At 39.1% G+C, this 15,990-nt stretch overlaps 1 protein-coding gene across 3 annotated transcripts in view; it reads left to right on the top strand.

Moving 5' to 3' along the window:
- The window catches only part of ezh1 (enhancer of zeste 1 polycomb repressive complex 2 subunit), a 31,963-nt gene extending 16,973 nt beyond the window's left edge, over nt 1-14,990 (top strand). For all 3 annotated transcript variants that reach the window (XM_061231791.1, XM_061231790.1, XM_061231792.1), the window contains 9 exons: nt 126-217; nt 452-480; nt 612-737; nt 6,282-6,460; nt 7,187-7,282; nt 9,686-9,767; nt 10,127-10,207; nt 10,312-10,396; nt 10,983-14,990. In XM_061231791.1, the coding sequence (XP_061087775.1) occupies nt 126-217; nt 452-480; nt 612-737; nt 6,282-6,460; nt 7,187-7,282; nt 9,686-9,767; nt 10,127-10,207; nt 10,312-10,396; nt 10,983-11,043 (831 nt within the window). In that variant the 3' untranslated portion in view covers nt 11,044-14,990. The remainder of the gene's footprint in view (nt 1-125; nt 218-451; nt 481-611; nt 738-6,281; nt 6,461-7,186; nt 7,283-9,685; nt 9,768-10,126; nt 10,208-10,311; nt 10,397-10,982) is intronic.
- The last annotated feature ends 1,000 nt before the right edge of the window (nt 14,991-15,990 follow it).

Here is a 15,990-nt window from a genome sequence, read left to right as displayed (position 1 = left end):
CACGGTGGCCCTGACGTTACCTTGAACACGGTTGAACATTGGTTTTTCAGCAGTAACGCCAATAACTATTTTTGGAGTGAGTATGCTTTTCTCACTGTGAGTGAGACTCACTGCCCTTTCCCCAGGTGTATGATTTCGCGGTAAAGGAGGTGCTCATCCACCGTGTCCCTCTGGAGGATGGAGCCATCTCACCACAGAAGAAGAAGAGGAAGCACAGGCAAGCTGCCAGCCTCCACACAATTCAGTGTGATCTCATTCTAGACAAACTACAGTATCCTGAATATTCAAAGAAACTAACTGAAGGTTTCATGTTTTATCTTGTTTGTGGAGCACAAAAAAGTAACTATACGTGTCTTAAACCATATTGAAATGTTTGGGATTGAAAACAAGTGATAATCAGATTAATAATATTTTTGAATAATGTAGAATTGTTTTGTGGGCCTTTTTCCAGATTGTGGGCAAAGATTCAACTTAAGAAAGGTAAGTTACTGGTTGAAATAGAATTCACTTTACCTATATGCATTTCCTTGCTGAAAAATCCTATGCACTTTACACATAGATTTATTTAGTTTTGTTGTCTCATTTTGTTTTTTCTACTTCCCCACCTTCAGATAATTCATCCAATCAGGTGTACAACTACCAGCCATGTGATCACCCGGACCACCCATGTGACAGTTCTTGTCCCTGTGTGATGACCCAAAACTTCTGTGAGAAGTTCTGCCAATGTGACACGGAGTGTAAGTCGCCCACAGTTTGTGGTGATCCCATACACCTGACCCCTAGGCCCAGATTCCTTTCGATTTCTCGGAAAGCCAAAGGGTGTGATTCATTTGTTAGTCACAGGTACATTACTGTTATGCCTAATATATAAAACATGTAGACCAGGTTTGACTCACTGCTGTCCTTAAAGACAAACAACATATACAGGTGCATCTCAAAAAATTAGAATAAACTTTCATATATTTTAGATTCATTACACAAAAAGTGAAATATTTCAAGTTTTTTTTTTTTTTTAATCTTGATGATTACAGCTTAGATCTCATGAAAATCAAAAAACAGTATCTCAAAATATTAGAATATTACATAAGACCAACCAAAAAAAGGATTTATAATACAGAAATGGTGACCTTCTGGAAAGTATGTTCATTTATGCACTCAATACTATACACTCATTGACACCCTCCACAAGGAGGGTAAGCCATAGGTAAGCCTTATGTGCTTGCTTTCCTGCATATGTGCTGCTGCATCATGTGAATTAGTTGTAACAATAAACGTAGCATTGAACTATAGTAAAATTAACAGCTGGCCTATATTACTACATGCACTCACTGAGTACTTTATTAGGTATTTATTAGACTTCTTTTTTAGACTTCTACTGCTGTAGCCTATCCACTTAAATAGTGGATCACATGTTCAGAGATGCTCTTCTGCTTACCACTGTTGTAATGTGTGGTTATTTGCGTTACTGTCACCTTCCTGTCATCTTTGACCAGTCTGGCCATTCTCCTCCTCCTTTTGCACTATTCTTTGCAAACTCTAGAGACTAGTGTGCATGAAAATCCCAGGAGAGTTTCTGAGATACTCAAGCCACCAAAGATGATCAAACAAAATGATCAAAAGGAAAAAAATAAGTCAATAGAACCTTATAGTCTGTGTTTGGGGTAGATTAAGGCAGTGGTCCTGTTTATGCTAGTTTTTGTTCCAACCAAAGTTGCAATCCCTGAATTTTAAAAAGCTGTTAGTGTTACTTTATGTGCTTTTCACGTCTAGAGGAATTATTTACCCGCTGAAGACATATCTCAGAAATAGCTATGCGTGGCATGAAGAATACAAATCCTCTGATGTGCTTATTGTGCAATATTGCAAACAATTACATAAGAAGGGTAACACAATGAACTGATCAAATTAGAAGAATTAATAGGCCCCTAATTAAGTTGTTCAACACTTGTTTCAGTCTGATCATATTTTTCCTTAAACCTATTAAAACAATGCATATTTGGCTCTACCAAATCATTACTGTTTGTGGCTGTGTGTCCACATTTTCACCAGTTAGGAGCCCATTGATTCACCCTAGTCTTTAATTTGATCAATTAAATAATGTTGTTACCTCTTTAAGTAATTGTTTGCAATATAGCATAATGAGCACAACATGGACATCAATTCCATGGACTGACTGAATTGTGCTTATATTATGTTAGTTTTATCTTCTTGGCTAATTCATGAAGTGAGTTTCTTCTTCCTAACAGAAAGACAAACATGTAGTAGTAGAAGTAGTACCTTTACTACCTTTACTACCTCTTTACCTCCAGCATTACAGCCATGATTTCTGCACCCACAGCAGCCCAATTCCATACAGGTTTTAGGAAAAGTCATGGAAAGAGGAGCATATTGCATTTACTGTATTGGAGTAATTGTAATATTAAAGACATGCTGAACAGAAGTTAGAGCAGCACTAGCTTCCGCGATGTGACATACAGGTGAGTGAAACGGCTCTTTCAGGGGGAATCTTTGGGGGGTGGGGAGTTGATCGAACTGCCGTTAAATGAGGAGGGGGAAACAGCTGTAGCCTATGGCTCTGGGGGGGAAGAATACACCCCGCTGTGTGAAAGGACATTGATTGGAGGGGAATGGAAAATCTATATTAATTATATCTAAATAAACGCCCGCTGGAACACAATGACGCCAACTGTACGCCAAATCTTGTTTTCCAGGACGTTGATGGAAAAAAACATTGGATTAAAATGTTATAATGTCTTTGGAATATATACTTCAAGACATGTTTGTGCCGATATTAGAAATTTTCATATTTGCAATTTTTGTTAACTGAAAAAAAAGAAAAAGAATTCTGATTACATAAATTTACAACAAAAAAAAAAAGTTTTTTTGTAACACTGTGGTCCTCTCAGCTTGAATTAACACATAATGCGTGGCCAAATTTGCTGAAAACACATTGATTAATGTAGTGAATGACAATATATAATACAGTTCTGGAGCGAAAATTCATACCACGGATTTTCCAACCCCGCAGAAAACCCCTAAAAATTCCGCAGATTCCGTCTGGGCCTAGCCATAATCATCAAGTTTAAAACAAAAAAGGCTTGAAATATTTCACTTTACGTGTAATGAATCTAGAATATATGAAAGTTTCACTTTTTGAATTAAATTACGGAAAAAAATGAACCTTTCCACGATACTCAAATTTCTGGAGATGCACCTGTATAGGCTATCTCTCCAATGCAGTGCTGTTGTGTGCGAATTGCAGAAATGTGCAGGAGCTAGCCTTACATCACTGCTTGCCGTAATAACGAAAGCAAGAGAGGGCCTGATTTCACCGCCCACACATTCTGCTTGAGGTATTAAGGAGATGGAGTACAGGAATCCCCCACCCACGCATTTTCTCCACGTTGTACATGAGAGCACTGCCTTGGATAGATATACACTACACATGCCACAGGCATCATACCACTGCGTGATATTCAGATAATAAGGAGAGGAAGATGGGGAATTCACTGCAAAGGGCATCAGTCATGTGGTTAGCACTGAAAGGACCAACCCCTGTCTGCCCAGAAGATGCCAGAATCACTATAATCGGGAATGCGTGTGACCTGGAAATCCGGAGATTAGCGAGATTCAATTTGGTGTATTGGGGAAGGATTTCCCCAATATATGTGCTTTTTGAAGAGGAAAGTCGCTTTGCTTTTGATTGATTTAAAGGAGAGAATGTTTCACCTTTGTCTGTGTGTGTATGTGTGTCACAGTTCATCAGTATTAATATTAGTATATTATATGTTGTTCCTTAGGTCTGTAAAGCATGTAAAGATAAAGAGAAAGAAAAGTAAAGAGTCTGTAAGGATAAATATTATAGCCTTATTATAGCTGTAAATTCTGAAAAAATTGAAACACTTGTTAAGAGTTTCACCCACTTTAAGCTTCAACTAAATTTATCTTTCACATTTCATGAAAGCTTTCAGTTGCAGGCTGTATAATACTTCTGATTCTCCAGTAGATGGCAGTAATGTGCAGTAGTATACAAAATCAATTTTCAGTTTTCAAACTCAGTCCTTGGGGACCACTGTTTGTACTGGTTTTCGTCCCAACTTTAATCGCAATCCCAGAATTTTAACAAGCTGATTGTTATGATTTACACTTATTATAGTTTGAGGGATTATTTGAACTCTGAAGCCACACTATGCCGGAAAGAGCAAGGCATGCCATGAAGAATAAAGGCCCCATATTCACCAAAGGACAGATCATTGGTCGGACATACATTGAACAAAGGACGGAGATATGGTACAATTAGGCCAATGATAATTATTGTAGCCTACATCTGGTAATGAAGTCCATTTCACACTGTGACAATGCATTTGTCATACCCGCTTACAAAATGGGTAGCATATCCGTTGCTTGCAATAACTGCATCAAGTCTGCGACCCATTGACATCACCAAACTATTGCATTCTTATTTTGTGATGCTTTTCCAGGCTTTTTAGTTGTTGTTTGTTTTGGGGGGGGGGGCGGGGGGGGGGCGGGGGGATGCATGGTAAAAATGCATGGTCAATTGGGTTAAGGTGATTGACTTAGCCAGTCTCATACCTTTTCTCCCTAATGAAGTCATTTGTTGTGTTGGCAGTGTGTTTTGGGTCATTGTCTTGCTGCATGATATAAAATCACGGATTTAAGTCTCCATAAATTGGCAGACAGAAAGTTTTTATAGACTTCTGAATTCATCCTGCTGCTATACATCATCAGTAAAGATTAGTGAGCCCATTCCAGAAGCAGCCATGCAAGCCCAAGCCATGAAACTTCCTCCACTGTGCTTCACAGATGAGTTCATATGTTTTGGATCATGAGCAGATCCCTTCTTTCTCCATACTTTGGCCTCTCTATCACTTTGGACCAAGACCAAGTTAATCTTGATCTCATCAGTCCATACAACTTTGTTCCAGAACTTTTGTGACTCATACTGTATTTCTTTGCAAATTGTAATCTCACCTTCCGATTCTTACAACTGATGAGTGGTTTGCATCTTGTGGTATAGCCTCAATGTTCCTGCTCTCTAAGTCTTCTTTGGATGGCCAATTGAGATACCTTCACCCCTGCCCTGTGGAGATTGTTTTTGATGTTTTGGGCTTTTTTCTTCACAGCTCTCACAATGTTTCTGTCATCAACTGCTGTTGTTTTCCTTGGTCGACCTGTTTGATGTCTGTTGCTCAGTGCACCAGCGGTTTCTTTCTTTTTCCGGACATCCCAAGTTGTTGTACAAGCTATCCCCAATGATAGCCCTCTTTTCTACGCTTCAAAATTGCTTATTTTTCTCCCAAAGACAGCTTTATGGCCTTCATGTTGGTTTATTTCTTCAAACACAAATGGAAAGTTTTAACAGGCAAAACCCAAGGCTAAAACCAAGAGCAGACAGAACTATTTATTCTTTAACCCATCAATCTAACAGGACACATCTGGGCTACAAGAAGCACCTGTCAGTCAGATGTTCCGATACTTTTTCTTGCCTAAAAATTGGGTGGTGTGATACAAATGTGATATCTTCCAAGTTGTTGAACAAATCTAGATTAAAAATACCAGGAAAAAAACTGAAATTTGGATCTGTCATCTCATGTACATCTTTTGACCTCAAACTCAATTGTCTTCAGTGTATAGCAAAAATAATGGAATTGAACTTGCTGTTCCAATACCTTTGGAGGGGACTGTATATGCCTTCTCTTTTGATCGTTGTGTCCCTTTGTCATTCTGTGACTTCAGTACAACAGTTGATCTTCCCATTTTATTTTTATTCTTTTATCAAAGAGAGCATCAACAATGTGTTATATCACAACTCAGATGCCTGCAAATTAATTCCCATTGTGGTGTGGGGAACAGGGGGGGTGTTTACAGTGTGAGTGCATATGACGTCATGAGATTCTGAATCTGTAAAAAACCAAAGATTTCATAGAAACAATAAAGGGTAAAACCATTTCACATATAGCGTACAGTACATTATTAAATGGTTTCACATTTTTGTCTCGCATTCTGAGGAAAAGAGACAGAAATTGCACCCCTTAAAAATACATCCATATTCATACTTTTTAGTTCTATAATGATGGTGGTGGTTGCGCGAACAAGAAGTACAAAATATCAGTGTAGCCTCAATAATTTCAGAGCAGCTGTTGCGCCTTTGAGCAAGGACCCCTCACGTTTGCTCCAGGGGGGACTGGCCCCTGCTTACCCTGCTGAAAAATCCTGCTTTGCCAGCTTGTTCAGCTCAGTGTTTCTTGGTAATGACGCAGGTCAGAACCGCTTCCCTGGTTGCCGCTGTAAGACCCAGTGCAACACCAAGCAGTGCCCCTGCTACCTGGCTGTACGGGAGTGCGACCCGGACCTGTGCATGACTTGCGGAGCCGCTGACCACTGGGACAGCAAGAGCCTGTCCTGCAAGAACTGCAGCATCCAGAGGGGTCTGAAGAAGGTAGGAGGGGAACCTGTGATCACAAACACAGTGTTTGCACAGCGTTTTGCATTTATACTTCAGCTACTGTAATGAAGTTTCTTTTGTCTCTATGGTAACGAGACATCAAGCGTTGCACAGTGTGACATTATCCGTGACGTGCGCAACATTGAGAAAAAGTGTCGTACGACTAAACAATGTGTCATTTTCGTCACACGACACATCGCAGGTTTAAGTTATCTAAGTTATCATTTGGCTACTACTGTTATTTTCTCAAAGCAGTTTGATTTTTTCTGGATCTTGCCTCTCTTCACAGATTCATTCCACAACATCATACAGATAATATATTGAACTTGAATTGTATGGTACATCAAAGGATTCTAGCTGCTCAGTTCAAAATGTAATTTGTTCAGCATTTATATAGGGATTCAACGATCGATTGGCCTGCGAAATAGGCTGATATATTATGAAAGCAGGAAAAAATAAAAAGCATATAGCCTACGTTTACTTAGATTAAACCTTATTAGACCTAGATATATTTTGATAAGTCTTTTAGAAATTGTCATTTAGAAATCACAAGAGCAGATACTGACACCCTTCATAAGTTAAGCTATAAAAAATATGCGGCGTTATCTCAAGGTAGTTAAAAATGTGAGTCGCGTGTAAGTTGTCCTGTCACTAATGTCGTATGGCCTCTTGCGCGGCGTTGACTGTGTGCCCTGGCTAATTTGTCTGACCTATCCTCAGCACCTCCTTCTGGCTCCTTCAGACGTGGCCGGATGGGGAACGTTCATCAAGGAGTCCGTGCAGAAGAATGAGTTCATCTCCGAGTACTGTGGAGAGGCAAGTCTGCTTAGGCTCTTTGGTATCTCTTTTAAAATTATCCTTATTTTTTTCTCCTATTTTTGGTAGTGCTCTAGAAACACTGGGATCCTATTACAGGCAGTAAGGAGGGATTTCCTTCCTTTCCTCTCCATTGTAAGAGCCAATGACCAGATTGCACCAAATAGACTCAAATGCTATTTAATTCACCATGAAAGGGATGACAGGGTTTTGTATTTCAAGACACTTGTCAAACAATAATTCAATGCGGTGATGCTAACTCAGTTAATAGTTTAGTTAGTTTAGTTAGTTTAGTTATTCAGATGCATGAGAATAACACCTGCAGACCCTTAGACAATATTGTCCCACGGTTTCGAAACTTGACTGTGCCAAGCAGTCCCACAGGGCAGCTTAGAATCGGCTCTACTACTGCCTATGGATGGGAGAGTGTCAGTCAGCCATGGTGGCAGTGACTCGTCACCTACCAATGACACCCACTAGTTAATCGGGCACCCACATATTCACCTGTTGAATTGCAATTGAAGTGTCTTCCTCTGACATATCAGTGCGAGCTCGACTTGTGTGTGTGAGCTGCTGTGTGTAAGAACTGGCAGCTGACATCACTTGCCTCAGAGGAGAGCATGTGCTTATCTGTGCTACAGTGCTACAGTTGAGTGCTACAGTCTTTAATTCAGTTAGCCTCACCCTTCAGAGAAGTTGCCTGGATAAATAAATAATCGTAGTTCTGTTGTTTTGAGCATCTTCATTTATTCCCCATTTTTGGGTAGCTGGACTGAAGTGCACTGGTTTTCCTCTTTGTTTTCCGAATCATGCTGCCATTAACTGCTTTATGCCAACCTTATACACTCACCGAGCACTTTATTAGGTATTTATTAGACTTATTTTTTAGACCTCTTCTGCTGTAGCCTATCTACTTAGAGTTATGTAATGTTCAGAGAAGCTCTTCTGCTTACCACTGTTGTAATATGTGGTTATTTGCGTTACTGTCACCTTCCTGTCAGCTTTGACCAGTCTGGTTATTCTCCTCTGACGTCCATCATTAACAAGGTCGCTTCTGTATGCAGAACTGCTGCTAACTGGATTTCTTTTAGTTTTTTGCACCATTCTTTGCAAACTCTAGAGACTAGTGTGCGTGAAAATCCCAGGAGATCAGCAGTTTCTGAGATACTCAAACCACCCTGTCTGCCACTAACAATCATTCCACGGTCAAAGTCACTTAGATCACATTTTTCCCCATAATGATGGTTGATGTGAACATTAACTGAAGCTCCTGACCCGTATCTACATGCTTGCATGCATTGCACTACTGCCACACAATTGGCTGATTAAATAATTGCATGAATAAGTGGGTGTATTAAAGTAAAAATGTTCCTAATAAAGTGCTTGGTGAGTGTATGTTTTCACTGTTGTTTTGATATCACCTTAATACTTCTTTAAGTACTGGTTTACTGCAATCTTGATACTGCTGTGTAAGGGTTCGTAGGATGGTGGCCCAGTGAGTACCACAGTAGCATCACAGTAAGAAGGTCCTGGGTTCGATCCCCTGCCCCGGGCCTTTCCTTTTGCAGGAGTTTGCATGGTCTTTCCGTGTCTCCGGTTTCTTCCCACAGTCCAAAGACATGCAGGTTAGGTTACTTGGTCTACGTGGCCTCAGAACTGGAGTTGGTCCCCAGGTGCTGGACTGTGGTTGCCCACAGCTCCTAAGTAATTAGGATGGGTTAAATGTATAGGATGCATTTTGTTTCCTTGGAAGGCAATGACAAAAATAAATAGTGTTACTCTCATAGGTCATCCATGTTTCACATCCTCCACACTTACCCATAACGCCGTAATTGTATTACGTTGCACAGATAAATAGCTCATAATTAGTCCCTAATTGTATAATTAGTCCCAAGTCTGCTGATTGACAAACGGTTACTGCGCCTACAGGAATACCTGGAGGGTAACTGCTGAAGTCCACCCTGACAGCTTAGATGGTCATGTGACTGAACAGACTGCGGCCAGGCTCCTCAATCCTGCTCCTTCAGAAATTCAGTTCAATTCCCATTTTATTTGTGTTGCGAGTACTGTCACAAAGAAGCTTTACAGAGTTAGAAAGAAAGGAGGCGTCTCTATGGCCTTTATTTACTGGCCTTTGTTTACTAGACCAGGGATCAGCAACTCTGGATTCAGCCCTGGTTTTCTTTTCTGGGTGGAAAACCCAGCAGTTCTCAGCCCTTGTGAACCATGAGTTGCTGATCCCTACATTAGATAAATGTGGGAAAGCATAAAATATGTTATTGTCTCAAGGTTAGGACCAAGAAGTACAAGCAGTGCTGTATTTGCGAGTGTTTATGTTCTTTTGGGAACTGCGTCTAAAAGAGACAAGAACAGGGCAACTGAATTACACGTGTGTCTCTTCAGCTCATTTCCCAAGATGAAGCTGACCGCCGTGGGAGGATCTACGACAAGTACATGTCCAGCTTCTTGTTCAACCTGAACAATGGTACTAATTTCACATTTCTTTTCTTATCAGCCATAAAATGAATGTTTAGACATTGTTTATGACCAGGTCTACTAAAACTCACAAACTGGGCTTTGTGGCTTTGTATGGTTTGCATTGATTCCTGGAATGACTCAAATAAAATGAATGCACAATGCAATATATTTTCACAACAGATCACAAGCCAGGAGAAAACCGTAGAATATAAATGTTATAAAAGTTGACCCAGGTCATCTTACATAGCAATAAAGGGCTTTAAGTTCCATTAAAACTAGCATGTTGACTTTGGATATGGCATGTTCAGTTGGCAAACAGTTATCGTGCATTCAGTGCAATGAGAATTCTACTCACTCTTCCAACAGACTTTGTTGTGGATGCCACCAGAAAAGGAAACAAAATCCGGTTTGCAAACCACTCGGTGAATCCCAACTGTTATGCTAAAGGTAAGAGCTAATGCACAGACACTCATGTGCACTTGTGTTTGTATTAGGAAAAGCAATGTTAAGTGTGTTAAAACTGAAATGGCTGACCTGAGCTCTCATCACAGTGGTGATGGTGAATGGAGACCACAGGATAGGGATCTTTGCCAAAAGGGCCATCCAGCAGGGAGAGGAGCTCTTCTTTGACTACAGGTGAGAGATTGGCAGATCTTCTCTGGAGATCTGGTCTAGCTGGAACGCCTATTGAGTTTTCAATGACATACTACATTTGAATGAAGTAGTACACTGCTGAAAAAAAACATCTCAAGCAAGGTTTTGAAACAGCTGGTAGCTGGTTGACCAGTTCAGACAAGCTCCATACTAAACAGGGTTTGACTAACTCAAGCTATGTTTTGAAACAGCTGGTAGCTGGTAATTTCAAGTTGGTCATAGCTGGATTTTACACCAGGGCACAGCATATTTTGATTCCATTCCACAATTCCAGCTTCGAACGTGTTTCAGGCTGCCCTGGATTTCCAGGACATGGGCATGAAGCCATTGTTTGAAATATAAATTCCAGGCTCTTAAAGACAGGTATAAAGGATTTCATTAGCTACATTCCCATAAACAGTGCATGCTGTTGTATGTAAATATTTTTGTGACATGCTGAAGAAAACAATGTCATTACCTTCATCCAACCATTGCATAGTCAATAGTGATGTCGTTTTTGGGACTGTTCTATGATAGAGGTTCATGGTACATTTGTAAAGCTGTGTTCTTTTCGTTGTCTGTGCTCCAGGTACAGCCAAGCTGATGCCCTGAAGTACGTGGGGATTGAGCGGGAGATCGACATCATGTAGCCTGAACCCCCCCCCCCCCCCCCCCCCCACACACACACACACCTGCCGGTAATGCTACTGCACTTTCCCACAAGTCTGCGTGGGATCTGGGCAAGGGGGAGCAGTCCCACCCAGGCCAGCCCCCTGTGACATCACACATCCGGTTCTGTGCGTTGTTTTAGGTCCATCTCTCCAGACAGTAGTCTACACCCGTGAAGCTTACATTGCCAGTTCAAAAAAATAATAATCCATAGTGGAGTTAATATGTTAATGCAAAATACTGCTTTTTATGGTCAAAAAATGGGGGGGAAATCTAAGCAACACTTTGTTTTGGCTTCAGTACTTAGATATGTATATTCTGAATAAATGTCAAAAAAGCTAAAGTAATAGAGAAATGCAAATCTGTTGATATATCCAGTCCATACAACAAATTTATCAGTGAGTGTCATAGCTTTTGTGTGCTGCTCTTTATATTCCAGAAAGTGCACAATTTTTATTAAGTATATCCTGACAATAGATTTACTCTGCTTGGTGGTTCCAAGACTGGAGCACTACATTGCGTATGTTATCCCTGCTTCTGGCTATCCTTGTAATGCAGAACATAAGGGACCTTTGAAGCTGCCATTTGTCTTTATGAGCTGCTTTGTCTTGACTTTGTGGGCCCTTGTGCGAAAATCGATATTAATGTCCTGCAAAATGCAACAGTACGAAACCGACCAAATGAATGTGAGCTTTCCTTGGGGGAAAAAAAACAAGCTAGAAAACATGACTGATCTGGACCAATGTGTCCCTCAAAAATGTATGCGCAATAAGCATGGGTGTAGAAGGGTCTCACTGTAGTGGCTGATGAAGCTTCTCTACTGCATTATGCAGTGTGAACCCACACAGCGATAGGTCATATGCAAGTTGTGCAAAACATCTGGGAGATTTTGTATCCCTGCTGGAAGTTTCAGGGGTTGGGAGGTTGGGAAATTCTCATGAGGAGGTTTACAAACTGTACCAAACTGCCATATTGGCTGTGCAATACGGTGTCCCAGCCATTACCCAACTGTAGATAGAAACCTGAGAGGTCTTTATGAAGAGGAGGGTCAGAAAGATGATTAATTTGATATAAGTAAGTAACATAATACTGGTGGATTTGAATAACAAACTCAGCATTGGATTTGGTGCCAATTCATGTTTTTTTTTTTCCCATAATTCATATCTATTATGTATTAATTTAGAATTAAGAGCCGCTCTTTCTTTCCTATATGGATCTGCCCCAGTGAAAGACTGGTTGTCTTCCCTGATGAAATGCATGTGCCAATTATCAACACCCTTTAAAATGGACTCTTAGACATGAGAAATTCTTTATGCGAAAGGTTCTGACAAATGACTCAATTACCATACACACAGTCCCCTCCAAAAGTATTGGAACATTAAGGTAAATTTCTTTGTTTTTGCTATGTACTAAAGACAATTGAGTTGAGATCAAAAGATATACATGACAGATCTGAATTTCAGCTTTTACTTCCTGGTATTTTTATCTAGATTTGTTAAACAACTGACTGGCAGGTGTTTCTTGTTGCTCAGATGTGTTCTGTTAGATTTATTGGTTAAACAATAAATAGTTCTGAATGTCTACTCTTGGTTTTAGCCTTGGGTTTTGCCTGTGAAGACTGCATTTGTGTTAGAAGAGATAAACCAACATGAAGACCAGAGAGCTGTCTTTGGGAGAAATGCAAGCCATTTTGAAGCTTAGAAAAGAGGGGAAATTGATCAGAGCCATTGCACAAGCATTGGGGATAGCTTGTACAACAACTTTGAATGTCCTATAAAAGAAAGAAACTGCTGGCGTACTGAGCAACAGACATCGAACAGGTGGACCAAGGAAAACCACAGCAGTTAATGACAAACATTATGAGAGCCCGAAGACATACAAACAATCTCCACAGGGCAGGGTGAAGGTATCTTAATCAACCATTCGAAATAGAATTAGAGAGCAGCAATATAGAGGCTATATCACAAGATGTGATGCAAATATGGAAGGATTTAGACTGGCCATGTCAATCGCCAGACCTGAACACAATTGAGCATGCATTTCACCTCCTGAAGAGGAGATTGAAGAAAAATAAAAAAAACTGAAAGACGCTGCAGTAAAAGAAGTATGCAACAGTTTGGAGATGTCAATGGGTCAATTGATGCAGTTATTGCAAGTAAGGGATATGCTACCAAATATTAAGTGTTATTTACTTTCATTTTCTTAAATACTCTCTGTTCCAATACTTTTGCCCAATTCTGAACTCTTGTCTCATGTTCATCTTTTTATCTCAACCCCAAATTTATTCAGTGTATTGTAAAAACAAAGGGATTGGCCTTGCTGTTCCAGTACTTTTGGAGGGGACTGTATTTCTCAGCAAAAGATATCAATACATTTGAAATGGAAAAAGAATATATTCACATTTATGGAACCTGTTTGCGTAAAATGTAAATTTCAATACAGGTTGTTATTTTGAAATGGGCTGTTGAAACAAGACATGAATCATGTTACTTTGTTTACCACAACCTCATTTTGCCATATATACAGTATATTATATAGTCTGTTCTGTTAAAAAAATACGAGAACAATTGATACTTACTTTAAAAAGCAAGTAAATAGGAGAGTACAAATAAGTAAACTTTACTAAATTTGTATTCATTATGTTAAGGTATATTACCATATTTTAATTATGAACTGTCAAAATCTTGAATTCAAAATTGTTTACAAGCATGTTATTCTATCTGATGGTAAAAATTGGTTGATTAAACACGATTGACAAGCCTGTATTATATTATCAAATTTTACCATTTTATTTTTATACAATTTATTTTATTACCTGAGCACCACCTGTAAATTATGGGAAGTGATGAACCTCAGTGTCATTAAAAATTGATATTTTCCCATTCCCAGAAATGGAGGGACATACACTGTATATCGGACCCGTGTGGTTCAACTTATGTGCCCGTGGTATCATTTGAACCAAAAAAGAGTGATTTGCATTTTAAATGTTTAATCAAAGTTGGTAACTTAAATATTTAAAATGTAACATTTTACAGTAGTGAAGTGGGAACAGGTTAAGAAGTATGCCATTCAATCCTCTATTTCACCTCAGTCCATACATGCAACTTTTTAAAAAAGGGCTTTTGTAGTGAAATCTAACCTTGAACTTTGTACTAAGATGAGGCCGATGGTTTAAGAAAGGTAGATGAGCTATGTAATCCAAAGCAGGGGTTGATACTTATTTTGTGCTTATAGTTCTAAAAAATGAAATCACACTTTCGTTCCTTATACAGTGCCACAAAAAAGTATTTGCCCCCTTCCCTATTTCCTCTATTATTGCATATTTGTCACAATTAATTGATTAATAGATCACTAGACAAAATGTAATATTAGGGCATAATCTGGTTGGGCACCTGAGTAGGGCACCTGAGTAGGGCACCTGAGTAAACACAAAACACATTTTTTAAAAGTATTTAATTGACTTAATGAAAAAGTTAGTGACACCCATTATAACCCCTGTGAGAAAGTAATGCCCTTTAAATTAATAACTGGGTGTACCAGCTTTAGTAGAAATAATTGCTACCAAATGCTTCCTATAATTTGGTATCTTTCAGGAATTTTAGCCCACTCTTCTTTGCAGAGCTGCTTTAATTAAGAAAAATTGGTGGGTTTATAATTGAGGAAATCAGAAAGGGGGCAAATATGTTTTCACAGCACTGTATGTCTTTGTTTTTTGTTGGAGGGTGGGGGGAATTCTGTGCCAAGTTAAGACAAATACTTTTCCAAAGTCAGCTGTTCTTTGTGATTTAATTTTTTGAGGAGAGATTATAGTCTGCCCCAACATGCGCTTATTTACCAACATTGGAACGATACAAGACAGCTGTAATGTAATGTGATTCGCTGTAACTTATTTGTAACTCTTGTACTCATTAAAAATGATGGCATTTAATCTTGTCTCTTTGAATATTTCAGAAATGGCATTTACAATCAACTAGCTTTATTACTGTTCCTGCAGACTCAGAGGTATGTTCGTGCAGGAATAAAGTAATAATAAATTATATTGTAACTGTCTTTTACAAAACAGTATTATGTGAAAACTTTTCACATAATACTTTCACGTTTTACAACTGTGCACATTTCCGGTTTTAACTGGTGAATGTGTTGTGATAATTTCAATGCAAAATGCCTGCCATGCATCACCAGGTAGATAACATGTTGATGGTATGAGGTGGGTTTCCCTCCTTCTGTAAGCACTTGATCCTGAGTTAAAAAATGCTGAATGATTATACTGAAAGGTACAATAGGTCATTTTGGACTTCTAACGGTCAAGAGAGGAATTGCAGCAACAAACCACGACACTGTTTATCCCACCCCTTCTCTTTGAATGCACTGAAGTTGAAATGCAACTGGCTTTTCAACCAATGAGCTTGAATTATTGTACAGCTTATGAGTGCCGGTCCGTCAACTGCATATTTTCAAACCTGAATTTAAGGACTATAAACACAGGTATAGTGTGAGTCAACATGTCAGTGAGCCTTTTTCAATGATAGGAAGGGATTTACAATGGTCTTGTAACAATATTGTAATACAAAAATCTTGCCTATTGTACCTGTAGGAAAATATTGTATAACACTTGTTACAATTAGCTGTAGAATAGCACACTTAATAAAGTGTTATTTTCTGAGAGGTACAATGAGACACTTGAACATGATGCTTATAATAAGTCTTTTGTGAGCATTTCAAGTCATATGGAAATAAGGCACACGAATGAGAAGAAAGTTAAAAACGCAAAAGACATGCTAAGCTAGTCAATTCATTCATGGCCACAGTGATAGTTTTTATAACGTGGGCTTATTTGTTGTTATTGCTCAAATACTGTACCACTGAAAATCACAGCTGTTCAGAGGAAGTCAAATGATATTTTTTTTTACATATTTAAATAAAAACAC

This window comes from Conger conger, chromosome 2 (assembly GCF_963514075.1).
Source record: "Conger conger chromosome 2, fConCon1.1, whole genome shotgun sequence".
Classification (NCBI taxonomy): domain Eukaryota; kingdom Metazoa; phylum Chordata; class Actinopteri; order Anguilliformes; family Congridae; genus Conger; species Conger conger.
Note: the sequence above shows the minus strand (reverse complement) of the source record. Positions and strands in the feature narration are given on the sequence as shown.